Source organism: Micromys minutus (assembly GCF_963924665.1).
Source record: "Micromys minutus genome assembly, chromosome: 11".
NCBI lineage: Eukaryota > Metazoa > Chordata > Mammalia > Rodentia > Muridae > Micromys > Micromys minutus.
In genome coordinates this window covers 13,653,114-13,674,866 of record NC_137980.1, presented here as the reverse complement: position 1 = coordinate 13,674,866, position 21,753 = coordinate 13,653,114, and the positions used below count along the sequence as shown (strand labels likewise).

At 39.9% G+C, this 21,753-nt stretch overlaps 1 protein-coding gene across 4 annotated transcripts in view; it reads right to left on the bottom strand.

Annotated features, from left to right (window-relative positions):
• SSBP2 (single stranded DNA binding protein 2) overlaps positions 1-21,753 on the bottom strand; it is a 226,015-nt gene that overhangs the window by 63,439 nt on the left and 140,823 nt on the right. For 2 of the 4 annotated variants that reach the window (XM_080924702.1, XM_080924703.1), the window contains exon 5: positions 5,820-5,909. The exons of the other annotated variants lie outside the window; for them this stretch is intronic. In XM_080924702.1, the coding sequence (XP_080780828.1) occupies positions 5,820-5,909 (90 nt within the window). The remainder of the gene's footprint in view (positions 1-5,819; positions 5,910-21,753) is intronic. 4 annotated transcript variants of the gene reach the window in all.

Here is a 21,753-nt window from a genome sequence, read left to right as displayed (position 1 = left end):
ATTGTTTTACTTTGATTCCCCACCCAGTTGGTTTATGTGATCGATATTGAGTCTTTTCTAGTCAATAACTCTGTGAAGAAAGGAATTTTCCTACTTTTTCTTTCTTCTTTTTCTTTCTTTTCTCCTCTCTTTCTTCCCTCCCTCTCTCCTTTTCATTCTTTCTCATTACTATTATGCCAAAGTGTCAGGTCAGCTTGCTACAGTGTATTTGGAAAACAATCCTAACATGGAGACATTGTTACATTGCCACTAGATGGCAAAGCAGCCCTGGTCCTGCAAAGCGACTGGCAATCCTATGACAATCCTATGTCTTCTAGCACAGCAGAGTTCTGATCAACTTCAATACAAACTATAGATGAGCACTCATCCTGAAACTAAATTACTTAGTACACTTACTTTCAACACATATTTACAACTGTAATCTGTTCAAAACCTTACTTATACTACCCAACATCAATATACTATTAGTTCTTAACGGTTTCTGTTAAGGAAGCGAAAGATTTAGTGACTATAAGATAATAAATGTACTAAGATAAAAACTTTGGCAAAATATAATACAGAGCAAAACGAACAAGTCTATATTAGTTTATATTCAAATTAAACAAATATTTACAAGCGTATCCCACATTAGCTATAAGCTCAGGTATGATGAATATAAGTACCTATTAAAATATTATATCACGCTTTTCAATAAAAGATGTGTCCATTTACTAGAGTGCTAAGTAAAGTTCAGTTTCTGTTGTAGAAGTTTTCTGCAGTAAAGAGCAGGAAGAAGAAAAACTACAACACTCTCTCTTAAAAATAAGAAATGGCCCTCACTTAATGCTCTATAAATTATTGTAAGTCATGGGAAAATCTTTATCACAACCTGCAAAAATACTAACTCTTACAAAGTGCAGACAGAAGTAATCCTTTTTTTCCAAACACAAAAGTATTTGTTTTTCCTTTATTTTATTTCGACTACTTACTCAGTTATTTTGACCACTGTACATGAATGAGAACATCTAAAATGGTCTAAGAAATACTGCCTATTTCAATAACGCTGCAGCCATTAATGCCTTGTCTATTTTTGCTTATACAAAATGTATATTCATTGTCTGGTACTATTTATAATGAAAATTTCTTAGTATACCATGAGACTGTTGAATTGAGCCACATGAGATGCATTACTATTTTTTCCCCTACTAAAACCAAACTTGAGGTGCTGGGCAGCTCTATTGCTTTTCCTCTGGTCACAGTTAGTCAGTTGTTCTGACTTAGGATTGTGGCTCAGAAATCATCTATTTGTTCCACAACAGGTGTCCCTGCGCTTCTTATGCTAACCACGCCTCTGACAGACTCTAGTAAATAAGTATCTATCTTACTTTAGATGACTTTATTTTACTAAATTGACACTTCCTTTTGCATGCCCAAACTAATCCTACAAATTTCACTTAATGGTCTCTTACATTCCCATTTAAATAAAAACAAAATCTATGGCTTGGATCAGAAATGCTACCCATAGGTTCATGTGTGCTCAGAGGTGGCACTGCTTGGGGGTCATGGAGGTCAGGACATTAGCCTGACTGAAAGCTCATAGCCAAGTCCAGTTGTTTCTAATTCCTGATCCACTAAGATGTGAATAAGCACATAGCAAGCACCTACCACCATGAACTGGGCCGCCACAGCCGCCATGCTCCTTGCAGTGCTGGACTGGTCCCTCTAAACTGTGAGCCAAAATAAGCTTTTCCTCCATTAGGTTTCTTCTGCCAGGTATTTTGTCAAAATGACAGGAAAGTAACTAATAATGTGATTACAAAGTCTCAAAATGAAAGGCAACAATCCAAGGACTGTCTTCAATAATGGACATATTAAATGACTGGCATATTAATTACAGGATTAAAGTTAGCTGCATTTGTTTTGAATTCCTAAGTTTAGAGTTTGTAGTAATGTCACGTGTTAATGAATTTAAGTGATACCAAGAGGAAGGGAGAGAGGAGGGGAGAGAGGAGGGGAAGGGAGGAAGAGAGGGAGAGAGGGACAGAGAGAAGTAAGGAGAGAGAGATGGAAGAAGGGGGAAGGCCTGTTTCTTGGTGTAAATGGGAATAAAGGAAATGCATGTGTCTATTTAGGAGGACTACTTAGAAGGACTATTTTTAACATAAGTTTTACAGTATGATTAGAGTGAGTGCAACTCAAAACTATGTATGCTTTAACCTAGGAGGCTAATTATAAATTATTAACTTTATTTATTTAATCCTAATACTTTAATCTCTTTATGGTGGACCCCCATTCCTGCTATGCCCACATAAGTTCTGCATTTCTCCCTGTGATAATGAAGTAGTCTCACACTCTACCTAACTGTAAGTTGCAGGAGAAGGAACAAGCCTTTTAGAATCCAGCTGCTACAAGACCTTGAGAAGGGAAAAGCTGCTGAGAGCTCCTCTGAGTGCTGGGGTTTCCCTGTTAAGTCTACACTCACTTCTTAGAGAACCCTAATCTCCTCTCTTGCTAGTGAGCCTTCTGGAACCGTCACTGGAGGCCACAGCCTGCCCTCCACTCCTGTTCTTCTATGGTTGCTTTCGATGTAGCCCTTTCCTAGAATGAACCTTGCTTGCTGGCTGTGCTGAACTTGGGTGTTTTCATCTGCAAACTCAAAATTCATTCTCTTTCTTAAAGTTTCTAGATGTGGACCATTCTCAGACAAAGTGTCTGTGGAAACAGGAGAAGAAACTGGTATTTTGCCACCAAGTCTGATCACCTGCGCTGTCTGATTATCATGCTTCTATGTATGAAAGGTAGCCCCTGCTCACTAACAACAGGCGTCCTGAGGAAAGTCCAAATACTGCAGAACCAGTTCTAACTGGTCAGGAAGCACTTCAGCTGACCTCATCACTGTATCACTAAGAGACATCAGCTTTTCAGTATTTGACTGAATTTTTCAGTATTTTAAAATCATTAAAAAAATCCAGGGTGTATGGGGAAAGCCCTTGAGGTGAGCTGAAACATTCTTTATGGGTGAACAGAAATAACTCGCATGTATACAGATTTTTTTCCATCTTCTATTTTCTTTACATTGATAAAGATACTGCAATTATTCAAAGATTCAAAATAGGAACTACAGTAAATTCCTTAGTTCTTGCAACTTTTTCTCGTTTATGACTGATTTGGAAAATCAACTGAGGCCTTTGAAACATAATTACTGTCTCTTTCTTTCTAACCCTACTGTCCCAGATCTTGTTAGAAAGACTCTTTCTTGAGCTCTATTTCCTAAATAGTCTCCACTTCTAGACATATTTTTCAGTAACTGAATTCTGGCTAACACTGTTGAAATTATTTCCCCCTTCTAGATGCAAAGGCAAAGATGTTCCTCTTTGACAGCTCGTGTGGTCTTTAGGATGAGGTCATACCCTGGACTGCCTTCAGGCCTCCCAAGCCATCCCTGCACCAGGTCCCTACTCCTTCCCCCAGGTTCCTGTCATTATCTCTCTTTCCTTGACTCTTCTTTCTCTCTGTTTCCTTTGCTTAGCTTCTCACTTATCTTAAGATATTAATTTTGATTCCAGTTTCTATGTTGACAATGCTTTTCTGACTATACCTTTCCCAAGACTGAGTGTGATGATCTAATTTGCTTTAAGTGTACATTCTACAAATCTAATAGACCTATTTTCAAATTTTCCCATACTTAAATTACTTTTCTCAGTTTACCACACTGTGATTTTTGATGTCAGGGATGTTATAAACACATTTATCATAGATGCCTGAACAAAGTCTGAATCAATTACACAACCAGGTCACTGCCTTTCTCAAAGATCTGCTGGCTCCTATAAGCATGGTAAATCGATTCAGCTCTTACCACACCATTTCAGGCTCTTCAACAGAGCAGAGCACAGCTTCCCAATCCCATGTGAGGTCCTCGTGCCTGCTCTCCTGCACTTCCTGTGTGTGTCCTGCACACGTCAATACTGCTCGCTTTATTGCTGGCATACTTTGGTTATGGCCCACTTTCTGATGTGCCTTCCCTCTGCTTGTTTTCTGGGCAGTTTTTCTAACCCTCATTCATCTCCACCTCCTGAGGACTTAACCAGTCTCTCTTCTTGGCCATCACAAAACGTTTCCTTTACTTTTTCATTTTTAAAGCTGTTGTTGTTGTAGGAAATCAAAGAGCCTCAGACAGCTGTACAATGTATATGCTGATTTTTACATATCACAGTATCTGGAATCTAAAGATACTCAGAATAATTTAAAGAAAATTAAAGCATTTTGACTACTCTTACAAGAAAATAGGCAGGAGGCTTAACCCTGATAAGTTCATCAATTTTGGTATAATGCTCTATCACAAAACTTTGCTTCCTCTCCAACCAACCTTCACTTTAACAGTGCCTCTTGGTGAAATCCTAACTGTCTAACAGATAAGACTATCCAACATACTCCCTAGCCCTAACTCATTTTTGGCAAGAGAATTGAGTGTGTAAAGCAGAAATAAGGTGAGCTGAAAACATGTCATAGATAACCATCAACCCCCACAGGTAATCTCAATGGCAGAAATGGAGACTGTCATGATTTAAAGTCCCAGCCCTGTCACTCTCTGTGAAAACCATTTCCCAGTGGTTTGCTGTTTCCATCTGCACTGAGAGAGCCACAATCCAAACTTTAGGTGCTGGGTGTTGCGGGAACTGGTAGCCTATATAAAGCATGAACACTAGACTAAAGCCCCGGAAAACAATTATTAAAAGTTAGCTCTTATTATCATCAGCTTATGTGGCGATGGTTTAATAACCAAGACTTATACTTAGGGTCTCAAGATAGAACATGACTTTTACATCCTTCATATTACTCCAGTAATAATAAAGAGCAGATAGACAAATAAATATTCCCTAACCATGCAGGATTTGTTTGAGGGTCTAAATGAGTTATTTTAATTCTACAGGTCTATTTTGCAAAATTATCTACAATTTAATCTCTGCATTTTCATCTCTGTACCTTAATGGTTCGAATTACTAACCAATCACTATCAAGGATTCTGAAGTTAAAAATAAGACAAAATATCAATTTGGCTTATAGGTACATACTATATTAACAAGATAGTGTGTTAGATATTAATTGCTGTAATGTCTTCCACCTTTAATTCTTAACTTCTAAATTCTTAATTTTCTCAAAGAGTGTTATAAAATTCATCATATAGAAAAGTCTTCAGAATTTACATCGGTATGTTGGTTTGGGTTACAATTCTATCATATTTAAGATAAAAATCTATAAAATTAAAAAATGATGTATTATAGCTCTAAAACCATTACTGTCATTGTTAAAAGAAGCAATAATGAAATTCTCAAATGTTAAATACAAATTGAAAATCTGATCTTCAAATTTTATATAATTATATTAATAAATATTCCAGCTAAAAACCACAAAGGTGATTTCAAATATTTGATACAACTTTTATTACGTGAATAAATTATGACTTGGCTACTTTTGAAAATACAGCCAAATCTTGATTATTCTTAGTCTATAGAAATACAGACAGTTGAAAATGAGTGTTTTCATGTTAAAGATGCCTTTCCCACAAAGTATTCACCATGGTGAACTTATTAGTCTAATTTGCGCTTTGATTTCTTTCTTAATCAAATAAAATGGTTTAATATTAGTCATAACGAATACTCCAACAGAGGAAGGACATGATGAATAACCAGCGTGAACAATCAAGAGTTGGCTGTACAGCATCACATTTGCCTTAAGAACCAAACTAAAGGAACTGAGACCGCCTCGTCCTCCTTCATCACCATTAAACCACACCAAGCAGGAGCTCCTCCACCGTAACATTCCTAGTCAAGACTGAGTACCTGAAAGAACCCTGGTGGCACGGGACCTACTGGCATGCCATCTCCTGGGGGCATGTTTCCTAGCACGGGGCTGGGAGCTGCTGCAGCACTCTGCAAAGAATAAAGGAGAGACAGATCTACATCATTACAGAGAAGGCACAGGACCAAAAGCTGCTGATAGCCACTCTACAGGTGCTGAGGTTAACAGTGTGACAAACACTGTCAGTGGCTTTAACAGGCCGGTAGAATTCTGTGAAGACAAAGATCTTTCATAAGATGACACATCTGAATATATATTAAATGCTGAGAGTAATGTGACAGATGATAAAAGTTTAAATAAATGCTTAATTTAAGGTACGGACATTTGAAATGGCAAACATTAGCAATGAATGTGCAAACAGGTAAAAGTCTGTGTGTGATGATCACAGGGATTCGGAGAAAGACCTTTATTTAGATTACACTTAAATATGTCATGAACAAGTAAAATTCATTTTCTACCTACAGATAGCCATATTTTAGTCATCTTAATGTTATAATCATTATCCAAAACTTAAAGTATAAGGTGGGAAGATGAAAATGGGAATAAGTGACTGAAGAAAAAGTTGAGTTTAGGTTTGAAGACAGTGGTCTCATACAAGTTATTAAGAGCATTAGATTGAAAAATTCAAAGTTTATTTAATTTAGAAATGTTTCATGAAATCTTAGCATCTCATTAAACAGAAATATGAAAAAATAAAATCTTTGGTTTAGATTCTTTGTAGTCAGATAAGGGCTATAGATTTCTTTTTTTTACACACATTGATACACATGAAGCTGTTCTGTAACTATTTTAATTTTTAATTTCATTAGAACATTCAAAGTCCTAAAAATACTCAAGAAGGGACCAGATGGGGATGTAAACTTTATGGAAGTATATATATGAGGTCCTGAAAACAAACAGAAAAAACCCCAGAAATAGAACTAATTCAGCAGCAGAGAATCTCACTACCACGAATATATCCAGAAGAGAAACAATTATCATGAAGAGGTTTCTCCTGTTTTCTCTGAAGTGTTGTTTATGATAGCCAAAATACAGAAATCAACCTAAACATTCTCTGATGAATGAATGAATATGGAAAATGCGGCCCATATACACAATGAGATTTTATTTAGCCCTAAAAGCCTGTGACAGCGTGGTTAAGCCTGGAGGACATTATGTTAAGTTCAAATAAAGCAGGGCAGAAAGACAACTAGCTCCCAGTCTCCACAGATGTGGGATGTAAGGAGCGATCTCGGAGGTGAGAAGAGATGGTGGCCAGTGGAGGGTAGAGGGAGTCGCAAAGGGACTGCTGAACGAGCCCAGAGGCACAGCCAGCTGGCGGCAGGGAGCTCTGGGTCATAGTTCACAGCAGCAACCATAGTTAGCAATATTTAAAACAGTAGCAAGAGAAGATTCTGAATGATTTTGCCACAAAGGCACCAGAGAGGCTTAGGACACACCAGTTTGCTATTTAACAGCTTTGCTGTGAAAGAAATGCCAAGCATGTCCCACAGTTACATACGTGCTGCCCTGACTGTTGTGGGCCCTGTGGCGTCCATCTATGTACTCAGCCCAGACAATATGGTACCTTAGTGTGTTCTAGTGCATAGTTCCTGGATTAAAAAAATGTTTATTCCACAGTAGTTGTTGAGACCAATGATTTTCACAGTTCCCTATCTAGGCAGAAATGTGATCCCATGAAATACTGTTTACTTATGAATCCAAAGGTAACTACAGCCCAGGAAACAGACACAAACTAGACAGCTGCTCCTTACAGACCACGTGAGCGTGCTGGGAGGGAGGCCTGCAGGAAGACAGACTTACTGTCTACTGCCTGGGGCTCCTACAGCTCTTGTCTCCTTTCATTTTGTACAGTACCACACACCATCTTTTAAAATGAGAGCAAACTGACTTTCCAATTAACTAAATTTGCATAATATTTTAATAGGGAACAAATATACAATCAACAACAGTTAGGATAAATATTTACAATTCAGCCAAGTCTAGGAAGCAGGATTTGATCTCTGTCCTTGAGACTGTGTAATTCAAACCTATTATTTTAATCAATTCTAGTTGCCCAAAAAGTATACTGGTAAGCTTTTTCTTAATTAGGAAAATATAACAGGTTTATTTGTATCAACAGGTAAAGAATGTGGTAGTAAAAAGATGAAACGCATAATTAAGTATTTGACGGATTCTTTTTCTCCAGAGTACACTGTCTACAGGTGTTTGTTAGTTCTTCCTTCAAAGAGCTTCATAATATATGTACCTTGTGACATCATTTATAGATTTTATGGCCTTAAAGTTATTTTATAAGTTCTGGGTTTGTCACTCCAGTCAAGGACGTTTGAGTGTGGGTGCAGCAGCAACTTCAGCAGAAATGAAACTGTGGCTTTGGGGCTCACTCGGAGCAAGCGGAGAAAGAGAATAAACAAAACAGGTAAAGGAGAATAGATCAGGGGAACCAAAGAACAGAGTGGATTCCTCACAGTAAGAGGTCAGGGCTGGCAACTCTGAAAGCCCAGTGATGGCACACACCAACCCTGGACCAGGTTTCAGGGACTCCTGCTGAACTCAGGGGGCCATTTATCGCTTTTGTGCTGCCTCCCTCTCTCCCCTTCCACACTCACACTTACACCTAGAATTCACTATGCACTGGAAGCTGTCCTTTGTCACTGTAACCCTCTCGCCTCTGCCCCCAAGTGCTGCACTTACAGTGCAAGCTACCATGCCCAGCTTTTACTGTTGCCGGACTCTCCTCTTTACACTTCAAACTGTGCCAAATTCTTGTGCACTTCCGATACCTCATACTTTGCACACAATGATAAGGGTGCCTGAACACCAGGAGCCTGGTAACTAGTTGACTTACAGCACATGGCTTATTATTTGGTGTAAAAGAAATTTTCAGCCCTCTTTTAAAGGTACAAAAAGAACACAACCTTATGCAAGGCACAAGGTACTAAACCAGATCACTCTGGCCTGAACTTGGCTTTGAGGACATTGATCTGAGCTGTACTAGTTGTCACTTTTGCTAGGCTTTACTAACTAGCCAGCCATATTATGTGACTCAGCTTAGCACAGCATTTGGTCCACTCACGAATGCTACTCTGTGAATGCCACAGAGATATTCTAACTGGTTCTGCATGTACCGTCACATAATAAACCTCCAACTGAATACCATGCTAATTTGTATATAGTATCAATCTAAATCATATAAGTATTGACTGTAAACAATCAAGCTATGCGGATTAACGCTTCTCAGAGGGAAAAGTTCTTAATTTCTTGAACAAATCTGTTTGATGTTTACTTGTAACACATGAGACAAATTTAATCCATGATCTAAGAATGAACAGAACTGTCAAACTGGGCCTAACCCAGAAGTCTGTAGGAGTCTGCATAGCTACGTAGCAAGAATAAAGAGGGTAATTATATTAAAACTCCCACAAAAGATTAAACTCACTGGAAGGACATGAATTCTCACTAGTATCATGGAATATTCTTTATTATATAATTGCTTTAGGTTGGTTTTTGTAATAGCTTATCTTAATGAAAGAAAGACATGAACTATGAGTTTACAATATTTCTGGTAGCTAATGGAATCACTAAGAGTTCCATTTGGACGTAAACATGTTTTAGTGTTTCTGCTGGATTCAATTACTTTCATACGTTATTTTTTCAGATATGTGCATCTTAACACTCATTTGATCAAATCATTAGTCTTGCTATTTGAATATTGTAGAGAAGGAGGTCCACATACCTCTAAGAGTGTCAAAAGAGTACACATGAAGCTAAAAAGATTCGGCTGTCATAAAATATAATCATCTTTTATTAAGATTGCATACATCAGTAATTGCTCCTTTGATTTACTGAGAGTACTAGGGAAGCAGGCTCTAATTACACAGTAAGAATCAAGATATAAAATCTGCATTTTGTGGGACAGAAAATATTAAGAATATGCAAAAACAAACAGGGATATGACTTAGAAACTGCACGGAAATTAAAATAAACAGGGTTATTGGTTTTATTATTATGTCATCTGCCTCTGTGATTTCAGTTATGTTCTTCCCACACTCACACTTGCCAGTGTGAGTGAAGTGAGAGGTGGCACCTTCAGGAGGGGAAGGAGAGAAGAGTCCTCCGTTCCTAACAGGCATTGAAAGAATAGGTGAGGAGCTCATTCTATGTGGTCTACTGTGGTCCTCATGTAAGGACGCGCTGTAACATCTCACCACTAGGTGGCAGTGCTCAGCCTCAGAGTTCCCAGTCTGGAATACCCAGACATTCTCAAGGAAATCTCAAAATGATGGTAGCAGCTATCTGGCAATATCAATTATAATTCAAACCACACGCAAATAATCTGATTACTTCCTGGAGACAGCTTTATTATATTAAGAAATCTTTCTATGTATGCCTAGTCCTGTAAAACAACCAACCAACTTTCAAAAAATCAGGAATAAGAAACGAAACTTTCATTTCCAATTGATAGACATTTGGTTTTCTTCTGAGAATCATAGCATGAGTGGTCACACACTGGTACCCGTCTTCTGGCATCGCTGTTCCTTAAGGGAAGCCCTGTTTGACCGTCGGAGGGACTCTTTTTAAGTAGGAAGCGAATTGTAGTAACTGATAGATATTTGAGACTTTGACAACTACATTCTTCTGACATGTTTTTTTTGCTGTTTTGTATTTTTCAAATGTGGGCATCACATTTGCCCTTTCAAAACATTTTTTGCCCTTTCAAGGCGAATTAATATCAAATGGTTTTATGTACTTCAATGTAACATAAACAATATAGTTTAAATATATACAGCAATAAAATTTCTTGAATATGTGTGTGTGGTGGCACATGCCTTTATTGCCAGCAACTAGAAGATAGAGACAGGCTGATCTTTGTGAGTTCAAAGCCTGCCTGGTCAACATATCAAGTTCTAGGCCAGCGAGAGTTACATGGTGAGGCTCTGTTTAAGAAACAAAACCAAAGCCAAAACCACATCAAAACAAAACCAAACCAAACCCAACAAAACAGCTTTCTTGGCTATAAGAGCGCTTTTGGAAAACTCCAGCCGCTGTTCCTTTTACATTTCCTATTTACACAGGTGTCAGTTTGCTCGTTTACAATTTCCAAGCATTTCATTTTACCAGCACATTTAACTTTATCTATATTCACTTTCCTTTCACAGCCTGTAAAAGGCTCTCCCCTCAGAGTGGCGCAGGCTGCATAGGACACTGAAGTCTACCTTCCCTCCAATGGGGAGAGCTCTACCCGAGGAACAGCATCTCAGGGACACGCTCTCTCCAGTCACCAACAGGAAGTGAGAAAGGCCTGGCCCCTTTCTAGGCCTTGGCGTTAGGAGTATGGAATTCATGGTCCTTGCTGTTTGGAGCCCACATGTTGTAGATACACAGCTTCTACGTACAGATAAATCATAAACCGCACAGCCGCAGGGCCCCCAGCAGCCCGGCCTTCCCACGACCTCGTAAACACTGCCCACCAGTGGGGGAATGGCTCAACAGTTTTTGGTTTTTTTTTAAACCCTGAAATAAATCATCCTTCTCTTCATTATCTTTCCACAAATTAATTATAGTTTACTTTTTTCTATTTTACTACTATGTTTATTTTAAAAGAATATTTTTATTCTACTTGTTAAACTTTCTCGTGCATTTTCAAACATCTCATATAACTGAATCTAACTTTATTCTGTTTTCTGATAATAAAGACTATAAAGCAATACATTTCATGTTGAATTTACCTGTGTTTGTATCTGCAAGGTTTAATGTTGGTGTTTACTACCTTCTCAATCATCTGAATACAATTTTGTTATGCAGATTAATGAAAATAACTAGAAACCAAAATTATACTGACTAGAAGACTTAGGAAATAAAATGAGAATGCACAGCCTTGCAGACGGCAGCAAAGACACTTTGAATATATTTACAAATTGGTTGGATGTTTTAGTTTTTAAATTTTAGTTTCCCAACGATAGCCAAGGTAAACCTTGTTACACACCTCGGGCATCCAAGAGGATTAAAATAGCATGCTTAATGATTTCCACTAATGAAACAGCAACCTTCTCTTTTATTTGCTGTGTCTCTGACTTTCTCTAATTTTCAGCTCTTACTCTTTTCTTCATGTATCAAACCCCAACTACTGCGCATCCGTTTCTCCCTGTGCACTGCCGGCTCCTGCCCAGGAGGCTCACGCAGGAGTTCCATCTGTGTGAAAAGGGCACAGGTCCAAGTATAGAAAGTCTACACTTCTGGTGTAGCAACTGCAAGGAGACGGCAGTGGGTGTTTTAAGCTTCTGTTGTTTTAAATGGCTACTGCAGATGAGACGTGCCGCTTTTCACATCTGGACTCTGGGGGGAAGGAAGAGTAACACACCCACATCTCTAATAACTATTTCGTTTATGAACAACATTGTCCAAGGGACATTTGGAAGGTGAGTAACTCTAAAAATCTTTGGAATTTATTGTAGTTAACCTGGTGTAGACTACGTAAATCCTAATTATATTTCTTAATTATATAATTTTCATTAACTCAATCTCCCGGTTAAGAATAAGTAAGCAAAAATAAATCCCGTATTAAACCCCACTTGCTTTTGTAACCCATCTGCTGTCATAGTTCTCTAACTGGCTTTGCATCTTGGTCAGGTCGATCGGCTTTCTTCATTCTGCAGGGACAGTGGAGGAGCTTAGAGGGAAGAAGATGCTATATAGCGCTTCTCCTTCTGTAGCTGCCAGAAGGACTCTAACCCTGCCTCTGCTCATCCACAAAGTAATGGCTCTCTGGCTGGTAATGAGTGATCCACCATTCCATCTAGACTCCTCGGTCCTAGAGCAGAAAACACTCATGCATGCACACAGCTGGAAGCAGTGTTTGGATTCACCGTCCTGTCCATGCTGACGGGGCCCACTTGGCCTGATGTCCTGTTGCAGAGTGAACAGGCCTCAATCTCGGGTCCAACACTGGAACAGTGTGTATTTCCTTTATTTACTAGGTTGGTCCGTGACTAATGTTTGGTCCAGAGGCACAAACTAGTATTCCACAGTTCTTCACATCAGTTCGGAGAGAAATAGTAGAGAACTAGACTTCTGCCTTCTACTGTTGCTCACACAGGCGGCAGCCAGATGCTGATGAAGAGGAGGATGAACGATGAAGAGGACACAGCAGCGCCGGCGATCACTCGCACAGGTCTCTACATGTGCCTGCGTAGGATCCCAGGGAACATATACTTCCTAACAATGGTTTGCTGCAGGATTTCTTCATTTGCTTACTCCATCCTCCCAGAGCAGTTTTGTCTTAGCATCCAAGACATACTTGTTCCAAAAATACTCCCATAGCTCCTCTACTGAAGAAGTCCTTCTGAAAAGCCTCTGTCCTGGAGCAGACCCAGCTATGGAGCCACAGGAAGGAAAACCCTGGCAGTTTTATTTCAATGTCTTTCCAGGAAGGTAACCGTAATTCTCATTTTAAAGATGTCATTTACACCTTAGTTTACAATGCTATAAGATTAGTACTTTGGGCTGGAGAGATGGCTCAGAGGTTAAGAGCACTGACTGATCTTCCAGAGGTCCTGAGTTCAAATTCCAGCAACCTCATGGTGGCTCACAACCATCTGTAATGAGATCTGCTGCCCTCTTCTGGTGTGTCTGAAGACAGCTACAGTGTACTCACATACATTATATATATAGATATAGAGATAGAGATATGATATGATATGATATGATATGATATGATATGATATGATATGATATAGATGAGTACTTCTGTTGGGTACGGCAGCACCTGCCCATAAGGCCAGCACCTAGAAAGACTAAGTAAGAGGATGCTGGGAATTCAAGGTCAGCTATACAGCAAAACCACAGCTACAAGACATTTTTTTAAAAAAATCAAACACACAAACAAAAAACTCCTCAAAAACATGTTTTTCTTTTTGATATATGAAAAATATTAAACTGAGGGAAAAATTCTTAACAACATGGTCAGCACAGACCTGAGAGAACACATAACTAAGAAGCTGTGTCAAGTGTTACCCAGAACAACTCAGTAAACATGAGCAAGCACAGATTTAATGGATTTTTAAAGCAAAACAAAATCACTTTACTACAACTTTTTAAAGCATTTTATCTTTTAATAAAGTTAGTACACATAAAAAGGTATCCAAGAATAGTTTGACCCAAAATCTCATTCATTTGAAAAAAACGTTTATTTAAGGGGGTAAAGCAGACAGCTTAAAAAAGGCACAAGATGAAAAGGAATTAGTAAATGAAAATACTGTTTCTATTCGGTCCAAGCTAAAGCAGTAAGTAAATCAGTGAAGCCACTCTCACATTGCTCTCACATGCTAGTGTGCACCACCATCTCTCTCAGTGTGGTGGGTAATTGCATCTCTGCTGCTGCGTCATGGAGCGCAAGAGCTACTACAGCTTAGCACATAAACACAGATAAAGGATAACTTCGTGGGAAGCTTCTCAATCTGTGCAATACTTTTAAAAGATAGCTCTACATTACTTTAACAGAGATCCTGAAAATAGATCTTATCTATACAAAATAAGATAAACTCAGCCACCCAGAGTGTCCATCTCAAAATCAAATTAACCCAGAATTCAAATATAAGAATGGAAGTTTAAATACTGAGGTGCCTCGGGTTTGTACACGTTTCAATTTGATTTTTGACTTGATCACTCCTCCCTGAATTTATACACAGCAAACTTTACACGCAGCATATGTGTGAGGCTGTAGTGAGCTGACCCTGCTCTTGTCAGAGACAATTGTAATCTTAGAAGATTAGGCTCAGGTGTGCACAGCAGTGTGGTAGAGTTACAGCGGGAAGGAAGGGACACTTGAAGAAAGCCCTGCAGAAAAGACATTCAAGCTGACAGCTGAGGAAGGACTAGTGGTGAGGGTTCAAATGGAGTCAGGACGTCACCCTGCCCTGTGGGGGAGGAGGAAGCAGGCGGCAGCGTGTGCAGCGAGGGAGCACTTGAGAGATCTACGGAGCCCGAGCCAAGTGTCGAACTGCAGCATGACCTGGCTGTGGGTGTGCTGCAGACCACGGTGGACAGCAGTGCGGTCATGAAGGCATCGCCACGCACACTGTGCTCTCTCCTGTCCTCAGCCTCAGTCCCCTCCTCACCCTGCTGCCCTTCTGCTGTGCCCCCGACAACACTGAGTATCCACTTTTACAACACAGACCTCACCGCCCACCCCTCCTGAGGGTCCCTCACCGCCCACCCCTCCTGAGGGTCCCTCACCGCCCACCCCTCCTGAGGGTCCCTCACCGCCCACCCCTCCTGACGATCCCTCACCGCCCACCCCTCCTGAGGGTCCCTCACCGCCCACCCCTCCTGACGGTCCCTCACCGCCCACCCCTCCTGAGGGTCCCTCACCGCCCACCCCTCCTGAGGGTCCCTCACCGCCCACCCCTCCTGAGGGTCCCTCACCGCCCACCCCTCCTGAGGGTCCCTCACCGCCCACCCCTCCTGACGGTCCCTCACCGCCCACCCCTCCTGAGGGTCCCTCACCGCCCACCCCTCCTGAGGGTCCCTCACCGCCCACCCCTCCTGACGGTCCCTCACCGCCCACCCCTCCTGAGGGTCCCTCACCGCCCACCCCTCCTGAGGGTCCCTCACCGCCCACCCCTCCTGACGGTCCCTCACCGCCCACCCCTCCTGAGGGTCCCTCACCGCCCACCCCTCCTGACGGTCCCTCACCGCCCACCCCTCCTGAGGGTCCCTCACCGCCCACCCCTCCTGAGGGTCCCTCACCGCCCACCCCTCCTGAGGGTCCCTCACCGCCCACCCCTCCTGACGGTCTCCTTCTCTCTGGGTCCCTTGTCCAGTCTCATGATCTAAACATCAGCAAACAATAAATCCGGATTTACGCTTCCTATAAACCCTTGCATTACTTTACTGTAGCGCTGACCGCATTACATTTAAAGTTTGTTTTCTAAATGAAACCTGCCCAAAAAGGACAGGCCAGTTTCCTTCTTGTGAGGACTTATTCTGAGCACAAGCATAGAAAATGTTGGCCAAACTAAACCTGAGTTTACTATGTTAATATTTTGTTTTTTACTTAAATAAATGTTATATCATACTTACACTTATTGTTATACTTATTATTATACTTATTAATTAAGTATACAAATTCTAAAATAACATATGCTATTTATAGCAGTGTATCAAGTTCCTGGAAGAAAATTGACAGAAGCCAAATTAATTCATACTTGTTTTTCTTACTTCCTAAAAGTTGTACACAGAAGGAAGGGTACCAGAGTAAATTACATAATCTTCATGCTAACTAACATTCCCCATAGACAATGAACATGAATCAATGCTGCTATTATACATAAAATATCCACAGTCTTATAGAAGCATTTCATCTGGGAAGGACTCTGAATACTAAAGATGACCATCTAATATATAGTACCCAGAATAGCTAGCCATTAAGTGAACCCGGTTTTAAATACTACTTATATATGAAGTCATAAAATGATTATTTCTTTCACTGTAGAATCACAACTGGTAGGTTACTCAACTAAATCAAATTAGATACTTTAACAAAATAAAAGTTAAGGCAGAAAGAATTAGTGGGTATAGAAAGCATTTTTACTCAATAAAAGAAACAATTCATAAACAAATTATAACATTTAATGCATTTGAGGGAGTGACTACAATACTGAGAAAACTACAGACACTAAGACACTCAAAACCCCAATGCAGAACCCAGGGCCACACTGGGCACAGTAACTACAGCATAGAGTATCCAAAGTTGACAGCCAGCGTGATGGATACGTAACAACAGCATTTCGGCAAGCAGAAGATTGACACTTTCCAGCAATCTCACATCTTAGCCTTGGCACTTGCCAAGCAAGCAGATGGAATACAAGAAGATACTCGGCACTTGGTAGCACTCTGAAGTCATGAGCAGGGGAACCTAAATGGATATGTAGGTAAGGCTCAGTAGAGCCCAGTCCAACCACATGTGCTCTTTCTGACCACACAGACAGCGCTGAAGTGGAACATAAAGAGAAACGCCTCTGAAGGAATAAGCCTTTGCATTAGAGAGGCAATTATTCTAAGGTACAGATGCCATTCGTCAATAAAATGTTGTATCTTTGCATATTTGAAAATGACTTGAGTTCTTATGCCTAAGCCGAGGCACTGTCATCTGTCTTCCACACAATAAGAACGGGCTAACTGTCTCCACATCCACAAGAAGCCAAAGGCCGGCTCACACTGCAGGTCATTGGGGACAGAGTGCATGAGACTAAGCATTCTCTGTCAGAAAAAAGTCGTCGACTACTTTATGGACTTCACTGACGTTTAGGTTAAGCTAAATCTTGAAGGAAAAGTATGTTTGAACGGAATATTTAAACATTCTTATGAGAACAGTAATGCTCTCAGGCCCTGAGGATGCAATGCTTGCTGGCCTGAGGGGGACAGACACTCGTTCCCTGAGGACAGGGGACAACTGTGCATGAGATGACATGGTCAACAGAAAGTCCTGAAGATCAATATACACAAGATTCAGTGAGCGAAGGAGAGTTACATTCTCACAAGAACTCAATTTTTAAGAACCTCAATAATGAGGATGGGGACATTTCCCCTACAGTACAAAGAGGCAAGAAGAATGAGAAAAAAGAAAGTACAGAAACAACATTTAACATGGGCTGGGTTGTTTGATGGGACAAGTAGACAGCAGAAATCATGATACAGAAATGAAAGCCTTTAGCTGAGGCATAGCATCATGGGCAAAGGTTAGAGACGCTAAGACGGGCTATTGGTAGGGATGCAACCTTTTGAGACTACGGCATATTAGAGATGCCAGGACATATAGAGATGGGGGACAGCCGATGAGGACAGCAAGACCGTGGCGTGAAGCATGCTGGGAATGAGCTCAGCAGCATGTGCTGTGGGTGCTAGAGCAATGCAGTGCAGCTGCCCAGGTCTGCAGTGAGCCTTCTGCACTACTCAATTTTATTGTTTTCTTTAACTTGATCAAAATGTGCCCTGTTCTTCCCTCTTGGAATACAGGGGGAAATATATAAATAAATACATACATACATATAAAAGTGTGTGTATGTATGTATGTGTACACACACACACACACACAAACACACGAATTTTATAGGAGGCATAGCTAACAGTCTTTAGACTTTTAGAATTTTGAAAGTTTTAAAGAAACTTTAGAGTTATAAAGAAACTTTGGTTATGTGAAAGAGATTAAACTTCTAAGGTGTGTCAATTATTAAAAACTGTTGTCTTTAAAAGTTAGAATGTGTTTTATATTTTTATATAATTTTTTCCTTACCGCTTTATTTTAAAAGAAAAAGAGCGATACATTTACAGATTTTTAAAGGTATTTTGGCATAACACTATATGAATAATTTTGTCAATACTTAATTCTTTTAGAGGTTTGATAGCATGCATAGGAATCCTACGAGTTACCATAAGCATGAAGTATATGTAGGACAGAACGTAACATGGAAACAGATTCTTGTTGGGTATAGATTAAGTATAATGATCTGTGAATACCAAAAATTGCCACAAGGCTTTTATTATCTTAGCTCTTGGATTATTAATGATTTGAGGTCCAGGTGTACCACACTCTGAGAGGGTGCTATACATTTACTTTTTTCCCTAAGAAGGACTGAGGCTTTTTTTTTTTTTTTTTTTTTGGCCTTTGTTTTTCTTGAGCTTCATATAGTCTGTGAGTTGTTTCTGTTCAGAGCTTTCTGGGGTTAGCATCCCACTATCAGTGACTACATATTATGTCTGTTCTTTTGTGACTGGGTTATCTCTCTCAGGATGATATTCTCTAGATGCATCCATTTTCTTAAGAATTTTGTTAAGTCATTGTTTCTGATAGCTGAGTAGTACTCCATTGTGTAAATGTACCACAATTTTTGTATCCATTCATCTACTGAAGGACATCTGGGTTCTTTCCAGCTTCTGGCTATTATAAATAGAGCTGCTATGAACATTGTGGTGCATGTGTCTTTATTGTATGTTGGAGTGTCTCTGGAGTAAATGCCCGGAAGTGGAATAACTGGTTCTTCAGGTAGTACTATGTCCAATTTTAGGAGGAACCGCCAGACTTATTTCCAGAGTGATTACTGGTACTAATTTTTAAAAAACCAAAAAAGGGGACAAGAAACAATAAATCAAAGACTAACATAATATAGTGTAATGTAAAAGATACAGTTAAAAGCAAGACAATAAGAATGTGGATCCTCTGTGAAATGTGTGTTACTGAAGATCAGCAAAGATTTCTTCCCTAGGAAATAAACATGCTGACAGAACTGAGCTGTACTGTTGCTCAGAGATTCAATGAATAGATTTAGAGAAAGCAATGCAATAGTGTATAGCATAAAATATGGGATCAATAAGTGTAAACTATTATTATGCCACCTGATGTATCATCAGCTGTTTCAGAGGTCAGTGGACATGACAGGAAACCTTATCTGGAAGAACGGAGGTGGTTAAATGAGTATCATTGACATTTTTGCCATTTTTTTCTACAATAGCCAAGATTTCCAGTATCCTTTCTATAAACACTATTTTGGCAGTCCTGTTTCTCTATCTGTATGTATCTCTACTATTTTCTTTCCTAATCTGCACATATTTCTAGGTTTCTAATATTTATTTACAAGCACAAATGTGTCCATGTCATTTTTCAAGTGACTTTAAAACAAATGACCCTATTTTATTTCTTAGAGGAACAGACAACTCAGAATAGTGTTAGGAATATAGTATTATAAAGTTTCCTCACCTTGATTATTATTAGTAAAGTAATTATGGCTGATGGAAAACTGTAAGTCTGACAATTACCAAAACAGAAATGCAAGGGGAATGATTTTTTAAAATTACTAAAAACAAGAACTAAAAAAAGAAAAAAGAAAGAAAAAAAGAAAAAAAAAACAGAGCAGACTATGAAAGAACTGTGGTGCAACTAAAAAGAGTATAAAATAAAGTTTAATATAATAAAGATACATGTAGTATGTTGTGGTGGTTTGAATATGCTTGGCCTAGGGATGACACCACTATAAGATGTGGTCTTAAAACGGGTGTGGCTTTGTTGGAGAAAGTGTGTCAGTGTGGAGGTGGGCATTGATACCCTCTTCCTAACTACAAAGGAACCAGACTTGTCTGCCTTTGGATGAAAATGTAAAACTTTCGGCTCCTCCTGAACTGTGTCTGCCTGGGCACTGCCATGCTCCCACCTTGATGATAATAGACTGAACCTCTGAACCTGTAAGCCAGCCCCAATTAAATGCTGTCCTTCATAAGAGATGTCTTGGTCATGGTGTCTGTTCACAGCAGTAAAACCCTTAACTGAGACAGAAGTGGTACCAGAAGTGGGGTATTGCTGTGATGGCCTGACCATGTTTATGTTTGAAAAAAAAATGTAGATTTTGGGACTTTGGATTTGGAAAGCTATGAAAAGGCTTTAAGTGGGTCTTAATGGGCCATCCTAGTAGGAATATAGAAGATGATGATGCTGAGGGTGAGTTGAATTGTGTAGGCCTGCTGGAATAAAAGGCTTCAATGGAGAGAATTGTTAGGATGTGGCTTAGAGACTGTTTTGTGATATTTTGGTGAAGAACATGGCTGGATTTTACCATTATCCACAGAGTATGCCTGAGGCTAAGGTGAAAAGATTTAGATTAATTGCTTTGACAAAGGAATTCTCACAACAACCTTGCATAAATTCTGTTGTGTGGTCACTAAAATTCACTCTTATGAAGAGATTTTTAATTAAAAGTAGCAAGCTTTAAAAGAAAAAAAATATAGTGTATGGTTCAAAATGTAAAAAGGAACCAGAAATTGCAATGGAGCTAAATCTTGTGTTCAAGGAAATAAATAGATTAAGGGAGAGGTGACTTTGGGGTAAGATCCCACCTAGCTAAGTCTAGGTCCAGGGATAGTAATATAAGCCTTTACTCCCAGGAAATAGAGGCAAACAGATCTCTGAGTTCAAGACCAGCGTGTTACAGAGCAAATTCCAGGTAAAGAAAAGCTTACCTGTACATAGTACATGGTACATGCTCTTTAATACCACATTCAGGTGACAGAGACATGCAGATGTTTGAGTTTGAGCTCTGAGTTGCTCTACAGAGCAAGTTCCAAGACAGCCAAGCTTAGGCAATGAAGGATTTGGAAAACAGAAAGCTGGTGATAATGTAACTGAACAAGAGGGACATGTTCCAGCTCCTGCAAGCAGCTTGAACTCAGAAGCTTCAGCCATGTGGTTCTGGCTGTAGAATCAAGAATAGAAGGGACTACTGGGAAAACTGATGTTGGTTAGCTGGAGCTAAGAAATTAGTATGATTAAGAAGAGATCGGTATCATAGAGGTGAAATTTTCTAGGAAGTGTTTTCTGAGAGCACAAAGAAGCTGTTTTCAAGAGATAGCCAAGACTGTACTTTGTGCTTCAGCTAGACTTAGCAATGTGTATGAATCACCCAGGTGATACTGATTTTGAAGCCAAGAAGGGGTCATGGAGAGCAGCTGAGGCTTGGCACTGTGAGAGACCATTGGAGGCCAATGATGAAGGTGCCGTTTCAATTGCATTTGACAACCCAGGACTGAAGGGGTCCTACAAAGAAGTTGAGGGTTGGCACCAGAAAGGGAGCCTATGAGAGGATATTGGTGAAGCCTAGTTGCAGCGAATTGGGGATGCCAGTACTATGGGTTGATCACCAAGAACAGCATCACCAATGGAGTGGACTCAATCAGACCCAAGAGTGCTACAGAGGGCAGAGCTGGAGGAGTTCTACATCTACATCCAAAGGCAAACAGGAGAAGACTGATTCACATGAGGCTAGTAGCAAGATTTCAAAGCCTACCCCTCACAGTGACACAATTCATCCAACAAGGCCATACCTAGTCTAACAAGGCCACGTATAATGTTGTCACTTTCTGGGCCAAGTA